The sequence below is a fragment of the Carassius carassius genome, chromosome 32 (genome assembly GCF_963082965.1).
Source record: "Carassius carassius chromosome 32, fCarCar2.1, whole genome shotgun sequence".
In the NCBI taxonomy this organism is placed as follows: domain Eukaryota; kingdom Metazoa; phylum Chordata; class Actinopteri; order Cypriniformes; family Cyprinidae; genus Carassius; species Carassius carassius.
In genome coordinates, this window is record NC_081786.1 from 4,283,488 (window position 1) to 4,304,547 (window position 21,060).

At 34.6% G+C, this 21,060-nt stretch overlaps 1 protein-coding gene across 4 annotated transcripts in view; it reads left to right on the forward strand.

Moving 5' to 3' along the window:
• Positions 1–21,060, forward strand: part of LOC132112450 (neuronal PAS domain-containing protein 3) — a 312,773-nt gene that overhangs the window by 102,261 nt on the left and 189,452 nt on the right. For all 4 annotated transcript variants that reach the window (XM_059519926.1, XM_059519927.1, XM_059519929.1 and 1 more), the window contains one exon: positions 13,888–14,132. In XM_059519926.1, the coding sequence (XP_059375909.1) occupies positions 13,888–14,132 (245 nt within the window). The remainder of the gene's footprint in view (positions 1–13,887; positions 14,133–21,060) is intronic.

Below are 21,060 nucleotides of genomic sequence, written 5' to 3' on the forward strand. Positions count from 1 at the left end.
TTATAAGCTTATAAACAAAGAGTAAACTGAAAAGCTCGCATCACACGAATTTGTTTAAGCTTCTGTGTTTCCCATATTTGATGTGCTCTATGTATGTGTGTTGATCATTATTCATATGTAAAAAAAGGCTAAATTAAATCTGTTGATTATGTAAGGCGATCATATCTCTTTACAAGATTTGTGTTAAACCACTTGATTTAGCTGGATTTGTTTCATGATGCCTTTATGACGTTTTTGGATCTTCAACATTTTGATCTTAATTTGTTTTTTTAAGATGAACTAAAGTCTTATGAGCTTGGAACACAATGAGAAAATAATCAAGTAATGATTTCTTTTAATTGATTTATTAATTATTATTATTTGCAGTTATGCACATTATTGACCTGCACATCTGAAGACTAAATATTTCAAGCTTCATTATACACTAATAACAATAAAAAATATATATATATTTTAATTAATTTATTATTATTTATTAATTATTATTATTTGCAGTTGGCCACATTACTCACCTGTATATCTGAAGACTGAATCTTTAAAGCTTCATCATTAACTAATAATATTTTTTACAATTTTTTTTTTTATGCATCATTCTGATTGAATCTCAGTTGATACAGTTCCCAAAACCACTCTGAATGATTCTTTTTCCAGTTCAACTCAGTGGCTCATTGATTCGGTTGCTGTGGTTAATGACTCACTGATGAACATTTAGGTTTGTTCCTTACTTTTTTGTTTGTCTATTTTGAAGCTTGAAAGCCTGTGGTTAGTTCATAGTAAATGCATGGAAAAGGTTCCCTTTTTGTGGAAGAAAATGTCCGGTTTGAAACTACACAATGATAAATTATTAAAACATAATTTTTAGTGAATGTCCACTTCAAACAGCAGGTTCTGATCCTGTGATTAATTTACTGTTAGTTCTTTCAGATTTAAAGCATTTTCTTTGACGAGCTGAACGGCTCTTGTAATACTACTGAGCCCTTTGTCTGTACAGCAACACTGATCCAAATGTTGTTTTGTCCTTTTTCAAGCATGCCCTTGTGTTTCTCTCTCTGTCTTTAATGTCTGCCTGAGAGCATCAGCTTCATCACTAGCAAACATCAGGATTTGAATTTAGTGTGTTTTAGTAGAGTGGGGCATTGACTTGAGATATGATTTAGGACAGGGAGAGAGAGAGATCTCATTCTGTCTGGGATTTGGCAGGAGGCCAGGCAGAGAGAAGTGAGCTGTTTGAGGGATGGCTGCTGGTGGTGGTGGTGGTGTGGGGGGGTGTGGGACAGGAGAAGATGGCGTTGAGCCTGGGCTCAAGTAATTGTGTGGCTCCCAGGTGATGAGGTCTTTTATGCCATTAACAGTGTCTCTCCCTCCGCAGAGCAAGCCAGCTCTTTAACAAGACAGCGCTGCTAATTTCACAGCTAATACTGAGCCGTTCCACCTCAACGGGCCGCCTGCAGCAGGTGCAGCTGGGAAACGGCCGGGAGGGAAGGCGGAACAGACAGACAGAGAGAGAGAGAGAGAGATGGAGAGAAAATGACCATTGTTCTTCAGCTGCTCAGGTGTTTTTGCTTCTGTTTGATTGAAGCTTGTGGTTTCAGTCTTGAAGCTGGTTTATTCGGATGAAATAACACAAATTTATGGTTGGGATTGTTATGGACGGTGACATTACAAATTTCTGCTGTGACTATTTTGTTAAAAACAGCAAAGTGCTGTTTCATTATACTGATATATTGGTAAAAAAATCTTGATATCAGCAGCAGTATATATATATTTTTGAACAAACAAGTGTTTAGGCCCATTTGTATACATTTAAAAAATATATAATAATATAATATTATATTATATTATATTATATTATATTATATTATATTATATTATATTATATTATATTATATTATAATATAATTTATACTCTAAATAATATTAATAAGATTTTAATTAATTATATATTATTTGTGTATAGTAAATATTGTTTCAATTATTCATAATTTGATTTGTCATGATAATAATAATAATAATAATAATAATACAATTATTAACTATATAAAATAAATAAAAATAGCAATATAATTGATTATATTATTGTTACTACTAAAATAATTTCTAAATATTTACTATATTTACACAGTATTTAAAGCATACACCAGTAATATAAAATTAATAATATAGTATTATTATTAATATTAATAATAAAAACAACAGCGTTTGGTATTATTATTAACAACAACAATAATAATAGGACATTTTTATTTAAGTGCAGAGTAATAATAAATACTCTAAATAAATAAATAGCCTACTCTGGAATTAGAAGCCTCAATTATTAAATTAATTATCAATGAATTTATTGCACTAGAATAGAATTGCTGATGTATGATATTCTGTGACTGCTGTTTCTTGTATTTTAGCATTGCTGGAATGCTGTATCAAACAATCATCATCCACGATCAGATCTGTCCGTTTAATTATTGATACCACAGAATATTGCTAAATGTCTCTCGCGGCGTGTGTGTTAGATTCAGTCCTGGTTTGCTCTAGGTAACAAAGAAGATTTATGTCTCACAATGTGGTTTTTTGGCCCGGGCAGGAGAGAATGTGCAGAAGCAAAGGCTGGATGTTTTGTGTTGGCGATTTGGCTTTTCAGGCACTGCTTTTGCCATGTAATCGCATTGCGTCGGGCTTACCTGTGCCGCCCCCAATGGGTTTATTCACAGCTAACGGGATTTGCTGCGGTGCAGAGATCCGGCGAGCAGCACCGCTCTCGTGGGTTTCCACAGCCTCTTAATTACACACTGACAGCAGATCAGCGCTGACAAGCCCACCCTCTGATCGCAAGAGACCGGCCCAGCTTACCACAGACTCCTGATCACTGTATGGGCTGGGTGTGAGTGATGAGTGAGTAGTGCACTGCTGGTTTAAGGCTTTCTTTGCGAATGTGTTGTACTGTACATGAAATAAAAAAGATATAGGACTGCACCTAGGATTTTAAAGCAATCATTTACTCAAAATTAAAAATCTGTCATTATTTGCTTACCTTCATGTTATTTAATTGATGTTATGTTCTATCATCTGGGTGAGTATCTTTTCTTTTTTTTCTTTACTCTCCCCCCACGCTCTAAAAATTACTTTTTAATGTATTTTTATATTATAGTCTCTGCTAAAAATAAATATAATAAATTAATTAACAAATTAAAAACAACAACAACAACATATAATCATAGAATTTTATGGTCAGTATTGTTAATAAATAAATAAATAAATACCTTTTCAAAATTTTGTAAAAACAGTAATTACTATGCGAATAACTACACTATATGAAGTTCTATGTTATATATAAACACATTTTTCAAAAATATTTACTGTATACCAATAATGTAAAATTAATAATAATATATTCATAATTTTATATTATATTGCCTTTTCTAATTACTTTTTATTATTATAATATTATATAACTGTATATATTATAATGTCATCATTAATATATGAAAATTATTTTTATTATATAATACAGTATATATTTATATAAAAAATAGAAAAAATACATATTATTTTACACAGTATTTACTGTATATAACACTAATGTATAATTATGCTATATTATATACATAGTTTAATATTTATGTAACTGTACTTGTATGGTATATTCTGCCGTGAGCTTGTGATTTAGCAGGCATGAAACAGCATGACTCCTTCTCTGTGGCTCTGACACGGGTTTCACTTTGTACAAGCAACACTGTGACCTTTTCCTCTGACAACCTCTCTTTGTCCAGCCAGTCAGGTCACCCTTGTGCTTTAAACAGCCAATCACACGCCTGCAGCCCCTCTGACACCGCACGCATCTGCTGGGCAATCGCCGGCCATTGAGATGTCATGTCTGTTGAGAGATAAAACCACAGCACTGAGGGCTTTTCTGAGCTTGTTTTTGAAGAGCTGCGGCATTAAAATGAGTGCTTCCTGTTTCAAGCATTGTGGGTAAATTTAGTGAGTTTTGGAATGGAACCTCTTGTCCGAACCGACCCTTTCAATGTAGAATAACACAATTTAGATTTTATTATTAGCTAAAATGTGCATTTTTACTAAATTGATGACTGTTATTTGCTGTAGCGACTGCCGTTTATGCAAACATTGTGTGTTTATTTCTGCCGCCCTCTCGCTTCCGCCACTTTCCCTTCAGTCTAACGCTAAACAAAAAGAGACACCAAATTGCTTTTAGCTAAGAGAGACCCGTCTTTATGAAAGTGTCCAGTAAATTGCATTCTGAGAGTTATGAGAGTGTATGCCACTCTGTGTTATTGTGAAAGACAAGAGGGGGCTACTCTCTGTGAATGTGGATGGGTCTACAAGGCCACTGTAAGACAGGCAGTCACACGGAAGGAAAAAAAAAGATTATGCAGAGGGCTTCACATGGCTTAATTTGTAGGTATTATTTTTCATGATTGGGCTCATAATCAATATGTACAAGCCCGTGTGAGAGGTAAAGAAACAACAGTGAAGGATGGGTGAAAGTGGTGAAAGACTGCTGCAGTGTGCTGGATTTATTCACTATGAATTCCATTATATGAATCCATTTATGTGATGATTCACTAGTGGTTTGAACATTTTAATATATAGACAATATATTAAAAAGTGCTTAATAATACAAAAGATTTAAATAATATTTCTCTCTCTCTCTCTCTCTCTCTCTCTCTCTATATATATATATATATATATATATATATATGTATGTATATATATATATATATATATATATATGTATGTATGTGTGTGTGTGTGTGTGTGTGTGTGTGTGTGTATCCTGTTGAATATCTTTTTTATCTATTTTATAACTATTTTTATGTATATTAAATATTGATACAATTTTATTACATTTTTAAATATTTATATTATTTAATAATTATACTTTATAATATATACAATATAACAAAATAATATGTATGAAATATTTATAATTTCTGTTCTGAAATTGTGAGTAAATAAGTATATACAGTACACATATATATATATATATATATATATATATATATATATATATATATATATATATATATATATACACACACACATAAAATACAAATAAAAATACTCATTTGAAAAAAATTATATAATATTATTGACATAAAATAACATTAATGCATATCTTATTTATGTATATATCATATATTAATATGCAATAAAAACTGATAACAATAATTAAATAACTGTATAAAATATAGAGAATATATATACAAATATAATTATATAATAAAATATAAATAATAAAAAAATTACAAATGTGTGTATAAATGCAAACATATATATTGTATTATAATATATATATATATATTTTAACAAACTAAAAATATAATGAGAAATCAATCAAATTTAAGTTTTATTAACTTGTATTTTTGAAAAGTAGAAATCTGGTTATGGCTCCTCTGATTCATCATATTAATGTTGGCTAGCTTTTTAGATGAAATATTGAGCATGACCAATGTAAACACCAGCCTCTTGTTTAGTAACGGAGCAGCGCTGCTGATGTATGACAGTAGCGCATCTATAGATCTCCTTAACTGACGTCCAGATTAATGAAGAATGTCAATGTGTTCCCAGCACACACACACACACACACACACACATTAAGTTCTCAGGACAAACGAACAGTCGAATGACAGAACTTTGAGGGCAGTGAAAGCAATGGACACTCACATAAGAACCGGATCCATTTCACTGATTGGGAGGGAAGTACGCGCAGACCTTGAAGGGAATTAGTGCACCGTGCGAGACGTAACCTTGCGCTTAACGATGCACATCTGAACGCAGCTACATCATGAGTCAGGAGAGCAGCACTTTCTGGAGGCTCTTGCATGGACAGGGGAAGTTACTTTTACTGTTGTTGTACTGTTTTTTTGATGTAGTATGTCCACAGTCACAACACAAATCTCCCTCCCCAATGAACATTTACATTAGCAATATCTGCTCCTCATTTCACATGCCAAACAGTCAGCCATTCATAAGAGAGCTCATTTACATATAGGTCTTAAAATACAGTATAAAACAGCCTGTTTAATTCTAAAGGTGGAAGATGTGAAAATTAAATAACCTTTTTGGGTGCAAACATCCTTTAGAGTAAAAACTATGTGTAATATGTAACTTTTGTATATGAAATATACAGTAGTCTTTCAGAGAGAGAATATGCATTATCTCTGATGGCAGTGTTTTAAAGCTGCTCCATCTAATTCTGACCAGCCATATGACACACTGTATGTATAACCAAGTCAATGAGAATATTAATGAGGTTACCAAGGAGATAGCATTTACTTTAATTAGAAGAACCAAGACTATGGCCTTTTTTACTGCGGCATGGAGAAGAGTCACAAAAGGAATTGATTGGTTTTGGCATTTAGTCTCTGATCAAGTGTCATCTATTGCTTCAGGAGGCAAGAGGATAATCTGAAGTGACATTTCTTTTCTGCCTGCTTTTTCTACACTGATGAAGGCAATTACCTCAACCCTAAATGATCATTTGCAGAACTTTCAGCCTCTTGATGTTTTTGCTTGTTTTGTGTGTGTGTGTGTCTGTGTGTGTCAGATTTGCTAATTTAGTAAATAGGGCAATACAGTCGCTCACAAGGAAAATTTTGAAATGTCTCTATAAAGATTTTTTAAATCTGATTCTGATGTGCAATTATTAAATTAAGTATTTAATATTTAATTTTTTGTTTTTAAATCACTAAAGGGATAGTACGTTTTTAGAACATTTACCAGAGTATCTATCTATTTATCTATCCATCCATCCATCCATCCATCCATCATTCTATTAATCTATTGTTCTATCTATTGTTCTATCGTTCGGATTCTTCATGATTCTTTGGGTTATGTTATTCTGAAGCAGCATGTTTGTCTTCATAATCTTTAAAAACAATGAAATAAATCTGAAACGATAATTTTTTGTGCTTCTGATGCCATTAAACTCCCGTCCAGTCACATGGTTCAATTCTGATATCATCGCCCACTTTTCAGGACTTTAACAGTTTTTGATGGATGTAATCAAATCCCGTCATACTGTACATTTACTCTAAAGTATGTCACATTACACAAGTAAAATAGGTTGTGAATGTCATTTCGTATTGATTTCAGCATCTATCTGCTAAAAAACAAATATGACACTGATTGGCTATTTACTGTTTCCAGATGTTTCTGTGAGCATAAGGTTTCTGGCACACTTATGTTCATTGCAGATAATCCAGGAGTATTTTTCTACCAGCCCGGAAGCAGGAAACAACAAAATCAGTGCGTAAACATAAATTCCCTCTCAGAAAACAGGCTGTTCAATAAAACAACACTCATTACTCAAGAGCCACTGCCGTTAGTCCACACCACAAAACTACATCATGTCCCGTTTCCCTAAAAAGTCCCGCAAGAGTCGCAGAGGGCCCACCGCATCACTGAGATTTTGCGTCTATTGCATTTTCCACTAGTACATAATAAATGTCAAGAAAATGAAGGTCACCTAACCTCGGTGCATCAAGACGTATTTGGCAGGATGGCGTAATGCCTTCCAAGTTTGTGGAACAAATGAAATCCTGCTGCTCTGTTGCACTTTGCATCCAAACAACCATTACAACTGGCTTTATATACTGTCTGAGCAGCAGACCATCAAATGGTGTTTTTATTCTTGTGCTGGAATGCTCCTCACTGTTGAGAATAGAAATCTATCGCTTGTATGCAAAGGACTGGAGCCAATCTATATCTGCTGGTGAAATGATAGTTTCATACAGGATTAAAATTGATCACAGCATCCGCGACTGTAGCATTAGATCTGCATGAGGCCTCATTGGTGCTCTTTTCGAGGTAATTGGGCTTTTTTTGCTAGATGTTTCTTGGGAAGCTGTGTGGAAATCACTGTATTAAGCACTCCAGAATATGTTTGCGTTCTGTGGCATGGCTCTGATTCATATTTTATGTTGCTTTTTGTTTGTTGATAAAATGTGAAGACAATATCCACTGATTTTCTTCTCCACCAACAGTCATTTTTCATCCATCAAGGCATTCTTCTCTCCCCATCTTTCGGCACTTGCTATAACTGATTTAGCATTTATGGTGGTAAAAAATTAATCTAAATGTCGGCCAACGGGGAACGCAGAAGCTCTGGGCTGATTTATTTCCAACTTAATTCAGAATGGCTTGACATGATGAACGCTACAGAAAGTGGGCAGTTGTGTTTTGGAAGCATTAAAGCGGCTGTTGTGAGTTGTTTGATTGAAAATCATAAATCAGTGGACTCAAACCTTGGACCAGAGAGCTGAGACCGTAAACAGCAGAGAGCCTGTGTCGATTGTGTTATTAGCCGATACACTGACTTCATGCAGATTGACTTGTGCTTTAAGGGATTGAAAATTAATCTGATTTATGTGCATTTGAAAACATTTTAGGGCACATATCAGTTTTTTAAACATATCTATGTGTGTTTCACACCAGTGTTAGGCAATAACAGAGTTGTGTGCACCAATAGTAATTTTTCCATTATTTAGCTATACATGTTAACATAAACTTGCTCAGCAAGATTCTCTTAAAAAATGTTGCACCGCCGTGACACTAGTTTACCATAGAACACTAAATATAGATACAAATTATCATATGCTATACTCTTTATGTACAGTGCATATTTTTCAGCTTGTTTGGCTTTAATCATGATTTTTGTTCTGTCCCTATGCAAATAAACTAATAAATAAAAATTAAATCTGTGGAATACATAGGTTGTTTTGCACCTTATACTGCCTATGATGAATGTGTGGGGATGCATTATGTCTTGACAAAACTACATTGCTTACGTAATAGTTAATGAAGTGGTCTAAACCTAACATTTGTTAGCATCATTGCAGCGCATTGCATTGCATTTTCAGATGATGATGCATTTATATTTTGGACAAGCTGCAAAGCTTCTTTGGCAATGTTTTTCTTATCTGAAATAGAATTAAAATATAGTAATTTATTTAAAAATAATTTAATATCTATTTTCTTTATCAATTCAAATCAACATTTAGTGTGACCATCTTTTGCGTTAACCTTCAGCTTTTGCCCTCGGTGCACTCACGCAGAGTTTTTCAGGTAACTTTGCAGGTAGGTTTCTTGAAGCACCTTGCAGATGTTAAAACAGTTTTTGTTGATTTAGTGTGTCTCAGTTTGTTCTGTTTCTTCAAACCATTCCAGACAGACTCGATGACGATGAGATCGGATCTTATGTAGAAAATATTTTCACTCAGAAAATGCTAGTAAATTGCATCAATAATTACAAAGAATTGGTAGGTAAAACACTGAATTAATTGTGAGTTTTTGAAGTAGAAAGACTGAAATCATATTTTCTTGTAAATTAATCGAAAAAACGGTTCGATTTCGATTTTTGGCCTCCAACGATTATGAAAATGCATTAATCGAGATAAAACGATTATTACGCCCCATTACACCTCCTTTTGCAGCGCAGTGCTTTTGTTCCTCCATAAAAGCCCAATTTCCCATGAAAATCAGTAAAATCGTGTAACGTGACATTTGCAATATGGGACGTGCTTGACTTATCGAAGAATATTTATTCATGTTTTTAAAAGCATGAAAGAGAACTTGAGAACAGGAAGAGATATGAGCTTAGAGACCGAACAGAACACGGACATGCAAAGTCATCGTTTAGCTCAAGGTGCACGCCTAAACGGTCAAATAAACAATAAAATGTGTTGCGTCATGTAATAAATGAATGTAAAGAGTTGAGAATGAAAATATGCTTGTAACAGTAATTTGGATCCGTGCAGCTCTTAAAGTGACAGCGTTTTATTTTACGCTTGATTATTCATTTATGTACAACACTACATGAACCTTTTCATATAAACTAAAATAAATAAAAAACTGGAGCCAAACTAAAACTGAAAGGAGACATTAATAATAAATAGTATAGTGAATAAATGAAATAATCATAATACTTGAGACTTGAAAAAAAAAACATTAAAGCACAGTTTGTTTCATTTGTATCTTTCCTATATTGTATTTGTTCTTTGTTTTTTATTACTGATAGTTTAATTATTTTCAATAATTGTTAGGACTTTTTGTTTGTTTGTTTGTTTGTTTGCAATTCCGATGGCTGCTACAATGTAGATGTCATAGCAACCTTATTTACAGGAAATTCATATTTGACATGTATCACTAGCTTTAAGTAAATCACTCATATAAAGTTTTGGTCATATGGCCCCCTCATAATACAATATTACAATATTGACCAAAATAATCATGATTATGATATTTGTTATAATCGAGCAGCCCTACTTGTAAATAACGATCTGTTACAATTCTATATTATACAGTGCATACAGTGTTTACATAAGTGTATTCCAGTGCATTTCCATATTTAAAGAAGTGCCGTCAGTTGCTTTCACTATGTTAAGTTGCTACTATAGCAGTTGCTGCCAGAAAAGGACTAATTTTATTAAGAAGGAAATAAATACAGAGAAATGCACAGTTGTAAATCACTCGATTCAAAATAAACAGAAACACTTTGAGGCAGTAGTCATAATTCATAATAAATCATTGTTTTGTGCAGGCATGCGTGGGAGCGAGTGTATATTTTGGGTGTTTTCCATCTAGCTCAGATGCAGGTGAGGTTAGCACGGCGTTGTGTTTCTTTCTCTTTGTTTGAGCACTTGGCGGGGGAAGAAGATCTCTGGCTGGCCTTCTGTCTGTGGTAAAAAGGCAGCAATGAAAGTCATTCACAGGGGTGTCTCATGAGACCCCGGGCCAAAGCTAATCACAACTTCGACCCACTTCTGGATTCCAATGACTGAATCTATTGAGCGGAGGTCTCTCGACGGAGCACAACAAAGTCGGTGTGACTGCAACTTTAGCCTGCTGCGGCCCAGCACCACAACACCGCGGTTGCCTGCCCTGTCTGTGATTGGCACAGAGGTGTGCTCTTGATACTATATACAGTCAATAACAAAGAGCCCGGCACAGCTATTGAGTTCAGTTACAGACCGTCTCTCCTGGGCCTTTTGTTTGGATGGGAAAAGCAGTGTTGAAAACAGAAAGGCATTTTGGGATATATTGCTACGAATTACAATAGAGATGAATCCTGTAACATGTCTGTATTATGAATAGAAGCTAATATTATTGGATTTATAATAGTAACCATGGTTTTCCTCTCTTTAGGGTGTAGTGCTGTCACTAACAGTTTTTTTTAGATTGCATTCTTATATATGAATCATACAACTGTATAAACACTACTGTTCAAATGTTAGAGGTCAGTGAAAGATTTGTTTAATATTTGTTTATCAATGATGACTTTAGTTGATTAAAAGCAGTAATGCCATTTATAATGTTACAAAAGATTTCAGTTTCAAATAAATGCTGTTAAACTTTATCAAAGAATCCCGAAAAGTGCACGCTTTCTACAAAAATACTGAGCAGAACAGCTGTATTCAACATTTATATATATATATATATATAATGTATAATTAGCATCAAATCAACATATTAGAATGATTTCTGATGGATCATGTGACACTGAAGACTGAAGTAATAATGCTTAAAATTCTGCTTTACATCACAGGAATAAATTTTTTTTATAGTATAATAAGACAGACAAGCAGTTATTTTAAATTGTACAAATATTTTACAATTTTGCTGTTTTTACTGTATGTTTGATCAAATAAATGCAGCCTTGGTGAGCAAGGGTCTAAGGGGGTTTTGGGAGCCTGGCTAAGTTTTGACATACCCTGACTTTTGCGCTTTTTTCAGTTGCTTATAAACATATACATGGCTAAAGTCTGAAAACACTGTATTCAGTACAAACTGGACTACAATCATATGTAAATAGCATGTATGTACATGATTGTGCTTTTGAGAAAACATTGTTTATGCGCAGTTAGAGAAAAACTACAATTTTGAAGTCACTGAAATAAGGTCAAAAAACACATACAGAACATTTGTTCACAAGACTGTCAAACCTGGAGTTTGTACCCTAGAATTTTTGCTTCAGAATGATGTGAAAATGATCTTGTTTACTCACTCCAAGAAAACAATAGATTGATTTAAATTTTCGAAGAAAATTTCTAAAAGGCATATGCGAGTAGGTAATGATTGACCATGAATATTAGTGTAATTTACACCTGAGAAGACAAAGGCCCGCATAATGAGCTGCATAATGAGCCTTTCAGTCAGGTGTGTGACTGAGAGGGAGGAGTTACAAGAAAGAATGTGAGGACAAAATAAATCTATATAATTTAATATTTGTAGTTTATTTAGAATATATTTTATTATCCCCCCAAAAAACTTGAGATTCACTTGCGAGTGCAGTTGAACAGTTTACTAGGAACAATCAAAGCTGACTTTTAAAGCCGAATTTTTAGCATCATTACTCCAGTCACACAATCCTAAAGAAATCCTTCTAATATTCTGATTTTTTACACAAAAAACATTTATTATTATTATTATTATTATTAGTTGAAAAGAGCTGAGAATATGTTTTCAGTTTTTTTTTGATGAATTGAAAGAACAGCATAGTTTGTAACAAGCTTATTGTATTGATCATCACGTGATCAAGCAAACTGGTATTGACTGGTGTTGTGTCATGTTGAAATATATAAATGAACATCACATAAGTAGCATTTCCAAAGTTTATATTGTTTATGTGTTCTCAAATAAACTAAATGATAAACTACATTATTAACTTTATTGTGAAGGTCACTGATACTAGTAGTACAGTAGAACATTTAGATGATGATGAAACTTCAGAATGTTTAACTTGATTATACAGTTAGTCAGGAATTATAGTTTGGAAAAAGACTACCTAGCAAAATGTGTACACGTTATACAAGCAGATTAATAAAAAAAAAATGACTCATGTTTATGATCTCTGCTGGATCAAGCCACTTCATTCTTTTTTCTGAGGAAATCCAAAACTCAAATCCTGAGGTAATTCTCAGCGCATCTTCTTGGGGTGAATTATGTCTTATTCCTCTCAGCACGAAGCAAACAGTAAAATAAAAATAGAAACCCTTGAATAACAGTCTTGCTGCTTTGTTTTCTGTAGTATGGGCATTTACAGGCTGCGAGCTTCATGTGGAACATTAAAATATCAATAGCACGTTCAGCGTGTGGGCATGGTCGCATTTGAGATAATGAAGAGAGACGTGAAAGACTGGACATCATGTTTTTTTCATTTGGATTACTTTATCACAGAATATTCGTTTTTGTTAATACTTGCTTAGTTTGTTGTTATTATGTGCGTATACAAATAAAAGTAGACCCTTTACAGATTCGATTGATTTATTGCTCTTATCTGTACGATTGAAACTAAAAGTGGTGTTATTATATTGAAACAATATAATATAGGTACACCACAAAATTCTGTGCTCTCGGTAACGGTTTAAAACAAAAGAATGTTGATCATCTTTCCAGGGGAAATTGCTTGGATAATTAATTTTCTTTTTCTTTTTCTTTTTTTTTTTGGAGTGGAAGGGCTAAAATATAAAAGTGATTGAGGACGTCAAACGAAAAAGCAATTTTGAGGTGTAATTCTTTTATTTTGATGAGAGATATATTTTTGGTCTTTATAATAGTGTGCCCAAAGTAAAGCTAGATCTACAGTATGTGTTAAGAAAACAAATGGGCTAAATTTAAGTATCATTTTTAATGTACAGTATATTTTTACTACTTGATAGATAAAGAAATGAGAATCATAATCATCTCTTTCTATGTTCCCCTAGTTTTGGTTTGTCTTCTGGGACATCATCCCTTGGCGCCTCACAAACATTAGTAGCCTACATCATGCATAAAGGATTGAAGTTTTGTCAGTCACAAAACAGGAAGCAAAGTCTGTCAGGCTTTGAGTAGCAGTAGATGTTTATGTTACTGACGTTCTTGTGTTTCTGTCAGGTTGCAGGCTCTGAGGAAGGAGAAGTCACGTGATGCCGCTCGCTCGCGCAGGGGGAAGGAAAACTTCGAGTTCTACGAGCTGGCAAAGATGCTTCCACTCCCCGGTGCCATCACCAGCCAGCTGGACAAGGCCTCCATCATCCGCCTCACCATCAGCTACCTTAAGATGAGGGACTTCGCCAACCAGGGGGACCCACCGTGGAACCTGCGCTTCGAAGGACCGCCGCCCAACACCTCAGTCAAAGGTGAGAGGCTTTCTTCTGTGTAGAACTTTTATTCTGCTCTTTTTGTTGTAATATTGGATTATTACAATGTTTTTTCAGTGTGCTGTATAGCGTGTGGGATGCTGAAAATGAAATACTACAGACAATAATTTTAAGTTCCTCAGGTGTATATTAATGATAATTTGCGCTAAAACGCTTACAATGGTAGTAAGCAAGCAGACAAATGCGGTTTTGTTTTTTTTAGTTAATATTTTGAAAGTATTTTCTGTTTTAATTTTAATTTTGGTTGAAGTTTTAACAGATTTGTTGTGTTTTTGTCATTTTATATATATAGTTTTTAATTGCTTTGGCAACCAGCTGAAATGAAATAAGTTTCAGGTTTTAATTTCAGTTTAAACTTATCTTAATTCAAATTACTTTTTTTGTGGTTTTAGTTTGTTAACTATAATAAAATGTATAATTTAGATAAGCTCAAGTAACCAACTACTTTACTACAACTTCAGGCTGCCTAAATAATTAAATTAAAATAATGCTAATAAAATAATGATATCTAATTCTAAATGATTCTAATAATTCTATAATAAGTAAATCTAAGCTTTTTTCACAGCAATAACAAAGTAAATATTTTCATTCAACGTTATTTTTGCTTACACTACAGCATCCAAAAATGTCTTAAAATAAATATAGTTTTGAAGAAATATACATGTACAAGCTGCAAATTTCGGTTTTATTCAAATAACTTGCTTGCAAGTCTTCCTTTAGTGGATAGTTCACCCAAAAATGAGAATTCTGTCATTATTCACTGTCATTGTGGTGTTCCAAACCTTTATGCATTTCTTCTGCTAAACACAAAATAATATATTTAGTTTCGGTGACCATTGACTTCCATAGTATTTTTTGTCTGTACTGTGGAAGTCAATGGAACCCTAAACCATTTTGTTACCATCATTCTTCACAATTTCTTATTTACTTGTTTTGGAGTTTTGGAATGCCATTATATAAATGATGACATAAATGTCTTTTTTGGGTGGACTATCACTTTTATAAGAGTAACTGTAAGTATGAACTGGTTTATACACACTGAGGTACTAGTTGAGATGCTTGTGGTAATCACCTGCATGCAAAAACAGTGAAAGATCACTTAAGGTTCGTCCCAAATCTTGTACTTATGCACTATTCTATGACGTTTTTTTTAGTATAAATATTCCAAATATTCCAAAAAAAAAAAAGTGTGGAATGTTGGACAGTTCATGCACTCAACTGTCACAGCTTTAATTATATAGCGAAGGGGGAGGGGCTATCAGACTCCGATTATAAATGACAAAATAATCGTATATAATTCATGTACTACATGGTTGAGTACAAAGTGTTTCAGTGCATAATGTATAGTGTGTCATTTGGGATGCAACTTTTAGTGCTTTTGGTTAACAGCAAGGACAGGAAACAGACAATGAAACTTTGGATGAACAGTAAAAAATTCGAGTGAGATCAAAACTCGCTCCCTTCTGACTGGAGTTTGCTGCACTACAGGCTCAAGAAGAAAAATAGCTGTCGGTTATAAATAAACAAGAGCGTGTCATGCCCTACAGAAGCCTAATTAGTTACGAATGTCAGTACACTGAAGCAGCCTATAGATTTAACAGTAACTATGGATTCTTAGTTGGACTGTAACGATTAGGTGAGTAATGGGCCTGGTTAATCAACTAATGCTAATTGGTTGGTGATAAAGGATGCATTCAGGATCAATGAAAATAAAAAAGATGCGCTCAATACTTGCTCATCTCGTTATATTTGACTGCTATGGCTAAATGTAATATTTAAACGAGATGATGCTCATTTGCTATGATTTTTTTCACTGTATGTTTTTTTGTTTTAATGTGAACTTTTATATTATTTTATACTATTTAATATATATTTTGTTTTAAATTCAATATTATTTTAAATTGTATTTATTCCAATCTGTTATTTTTCTTGATTTTATTAAATTATTTTATTTTATTTTAGTATTTTATTTATTTAATTTTTTTCCACTACAGCTACTTTGCACTTATTTATTGAATTATTTACTGTACATTTGGCATGGCTGTAATACCCTCAATGTTGTTAGAGGCAACAGTAAATTGTTGCAGTTTTCAGCGGCTTTGTTCTGTGTATTTCGGCCGGCACACAACAGATGGTATCATTTTTGTCTCGCTTTGAAGAGCCACATGCATTTTAATGAGAAAATGTATATGCTGAATAATTTGGTCTAGAGCCGGTCTGCAGGACTGTTGCCTTTTACACGTCCGACATCGACGTGCTCGACATGCAGTGCAGGAAATGATGTAAGCGAAGGAAATGAATAAGGTGCATCGCATCCCCATGTATTAATGGACGCTCAGCAAGGTGAATCCAAACCCTGTAGGACAACGAGAGGCTCTTTGTGTCCTTCCATCTCATTGACAGCAGCCATTTGAATTAAATCAGCAGCGCGGACCATTTTATTTGCACTACATTTCGAACAGAACCTGTTATCGATTCCCGTTTTGCCGCTCTGCATCACTACAGCTAATGGATACTCAGCCCTGCTCCCGATTCGTCCGAGCTCATGAATCTCTGTTTATATTTCCGATCGGTGCGAGGAGATGGGGCTGACCTACAGCAGCAAAGAGCTCTCTCTCTTCATCCTCCGCTGACTCCTGCCGGATTGTTGTTTAGACTAAAAGAGGTGCATGTGTTTTGATTGGCGTACAGCTGACCGGGAGGCGCGCCGTAATGCAGAGCATGCTAATAAGAGGATATGGTGACTTATTGCATCAGGTCCGGAGCTCATAGGGCAGGGCCTGTTTCTCCTTCTGATTGTTTGTGTGCACAAGTCAAGGTGAGCCAGAGGAAAGCAATATCGTTTCCTGGGCCTGGAAGTAGCCAGTTCATTTGTCAGTGCAGTCTTCCAGGCAATTTCCCACTGACTTTACATAGAGATCTGAAGCCACCGCTGCTCTTATTATGCAATATTTGCCATGAAAAGAATAAAAAATCAAGTTGACTTCTTGTATGGCATTTCTACATAATAACTGATGATTGTAACCTTTTGGGAAATCTCTGAACAGTGTCATTTTGCGAATCTCATATGAATCGGAATGCTTAAAGGAAAATCCACCTGCATTTTTCCAGTTTTTTCTTGTCCGTGTGAATAAAGAACAATTTGGAGCTGCCATTTGTACAGGGGAGAGTCGCCAAACACCATTAAAACAAAGCCGCCTTCTGTTGAATGCAAAAGCAGAGTGACAAAGCATAGAATTCAGGCCTTTATCTGTAATAAAAGCCGGCTGTATTACTGGCATCGCAACTGAAAGAATTTGACCTCCGTTTCTCAAGTGTTGATTTATTATCATAAGTCGCGCGCTAGCCGCCTCTCTCCTTTTGCGCCTGTTGACCTTTACCGTAATTGACCCATCAACTAATTTTTTTGGAGCGTTTTAACCGAAATTTGCTAGTCTCTGTCAGAAGCGTTTCACATCTGTTGAAGGACACTGCACAAACAAGCATGACCTTTCTGTTGTTTGGAGGATGGCGCGGGCCCCTGACCCCCCTCCACCACCTGTGCATTCATTATTCATGCATGCAGAGCAGCGAGCAGTCGCCAAAATGCCACACTTCACCAAGCGCACACCCCCAAACTCTACAGCGCTGCCTGCACAATTGACACGTTTTGTGCCTGTAGTTAGCCGCCGAGTCGTGGACACATATGCCAGTTGTCCTTTTATGATCACCGGAAAGGAATTCCAAATGGGCTGAAAGGTTTGCAAAATAGCAGCTTTCCGTCGGAATGTCAAAATCTCGCTTCTCTGTCTTAATCACCTAGGGCGTAAACATCTTGCACCAACGGCTGCTCGGAGACTGATATTAACGGAGGGGAATTAATTGAGTGAAATGCTAAATTATTTTACATGCACCACCGGTGACCACAGGGAGATAAATCACAAACGAGATCTCTGTAACGACTCAATTGTTTCTCCTAGACCGCTATGAGATTCAGTGGAGAGGAAATGGAGGCTAGGGAGCAAATAATTTCTCTTAACCCCCCCCAAAATAAATCACATTCATATCCATATTCTATCTAAATTTATTTCATAGCTGTGTACTTTTACTATATGTTGATGTACACTAACAATCAAAAGTTAAGACTCAATTCATTTGATCAAAAATATCATTTCAAATAAAAATAACCATTTTCTACTTATATATATTTAAAAATGTAATTTGTTCCTATGATTTAAAACTGAATTTTCAGCAGCCATTCTTCAAGATTTATTTTCAAATTATCTTTCAGTAATAACTCTAATATGGTGATTTGCTGCTCAATTATCCATTTTTTTAATTAAATTATGAATTTTTTATGATATTTTGATGAATATAAAGTTCAAGATAACTTATTTGAAATAGAAATATAATATAAATTTAATGCATCCTCGATTAATAGAAGTGTTCATTTCTTAAAAAATAAATAAATACATAAACAAATAAACTCTGTAACGACTCAATTGTTTCTCCTAGACAGTGATGAGATTAAATAGAGAGATAATCAAGGCATAAAAAAAAAAAAAACTTTTTTGCCCCAAAATCAAATTCATATCTACATTCTATCCAAATGTATTTCATAGCTGTGTACTAGGGCTGCATAATTAATCTAAATTAAATCGCAAAGGCAATAAATCACGATTAGGCAGAAGCAGCGGTTGTCATGCGTATCTTTCAGTGAACCACGGTTTTGTGATCAGCAGTAAATATCCACCAGGCCAGAGGGTGCTCTCGCTATTTATTTTAAATATTCGACTGACGTTATGAAGTTAATTTGTAGTTAAAACGTTATTAAATGTGGTATTTTCGTGTGCTCTCAGATGGAGCAGCATTTACTAACATTGCGCAGAGGCGTAGTTCACTGAGAAGATATGCAAACAGCAGTCATTATCGCGAACAATTTAGTCCATTTCATAATCCTACAATTTTATCGTCAGGAATTATGAATGATGGCTCTGTGTATACCTAAAAACAGGAGATGGAGATAGTAGAATAAATTTACTGGAAATATTATTACAATTTAAAATAACTATTTTCTACTTAAATATAGTTTAAAATGTAAATTATTCCTGTGATGAAATGCAGAAATTTCAGCATCATTACTGCAATCTTGAGGGTCACATGATCCTTCAGAAATCATTCTAATATGTTGATTTGCTTCTCAATTATTATCGGTAATCCATTATTAATAATGGTTTTTATTAATAAGTCATGCATTTTTTGGATTCTTTGTTGAATATAAAGTTCAAGAGAATTTTATCTGAAATAGAAATCTTTTGTAATATTGTAAAAGTCTTTACTGTAACTTTTGATCAGTTTCACGCATGCTTGATGAATAGAAGTTTTTATTCTTAAAAAAAAAAAAACTTTATAACCACAGACTTTTGAATATTCTTTTGACTGATGTATTTCTCTTTAGAAATTCTAAGAGAAACATCTGAGACAGTGGTGAGTTCTCGTGAGCTGTAGTTTCCTCAGTTGTGGGTTTCTAATGTAAACATCCTGTTTGTATTGGCTGTTATCTCATCAGTGGGGTTATAATCTATTCAGTAGTCAGTGGAAGCACGTGGAACATACTGACAGAAACACACAGTGCTTTGTTGTGTGTGATTAATACCTGAGATGCGGCGGCCCGCTGCCTTTATTAGAGGCAGTGCTGGAAGCTGGTTATCAGCGTTTGATCTCTGGTGACTGCTGCATCCCATAGATGTGTCACTCAGCTGAACACAACCAAACCTCCTGCTTTGGAAAAAAGGAAAAAAAAGATTTCGTAATCATCTCCTTTCTTTGTTTGCTTGTTTTTGGCTAGTCTTCTGGGACGCTGTCCTTTGGCACCTCATAAACTCAAGCATTTTAACTAGCATAATGGCTTCTCTTGAAGTTTAGTCAGTCATAAAAAGTTTCCTTTTTTTTGACGTAACGACATGCTTTTCCAGAGTAGCAGCCAAATGTCCATGTTCTTGTCTCAATTAGCATAATTTCATCAATAAACTCGGAGGGACCTTGAAGAGAACTCCCCCTCCTCTCCCCCGCGCTACATCTTTGACGTCTCGTTTTCTTCACGCCTGACATTTAGCTACACCCGTGAGCTTCACGCTGTTTCATACCGCCCTACTCTACTTTAAAACTGTAGCTTCACATTAACAAGTATGCATTTACAATCAGTATGCATTTAATCAGTAACTGTATACATTTTATTGGTGTGTTTGTTTCCTGGAAAGTAAACCCATGACCTTGGTGTTGTTAGCGCTGTGTTTTGTTAGTTGAACTACAGGAAGAATCAGAAGTACAGTCTAACTCGCCTTTTAGCTACAATACAAGCTAACAAGAAAAATATTTTGAGCTATCATTGGAATCAAATGATTGATTAAAATGAATCAGAAATTAGAATATTATTTAACTCTGATTGAAAATGGTTTTGGTATGTATTATTGCTGACTAAACATAAAAAGCCATACGAACAAACATTGGAAATGGAAACATTTCCAATGTTTAACATTTCACTTTGTAATATGCCTCATTGTGTCGCATGCCCTAATCATGTTTCCAGCATGATTTCCAGTGAAAAAAAAAAATATATATATATGCATCAGCTACAACTACCCCAAATAGCCACCTCTGCACCCTATAGATTATGCATATCAAATCATCATACAGTCAACAGTGTGATCTCATTAAAGGATTTGACCAGCTCACAAAGTGATGGAGCAGTTATTTCAACATCCTCATGTGAAGGGGGTCTTTGGCGGAACAGGTTGGCAGAGAGCAGTGCATTGATTAAAGTGCTCTACCCTGGTGACCAGTGTGCCTCACTCATTGTTAATGGTAATGCGCAAATTAATGCTGTTTGCATCACAATAGACCCTCACAAAAGTGAAAAAGTGCTTTT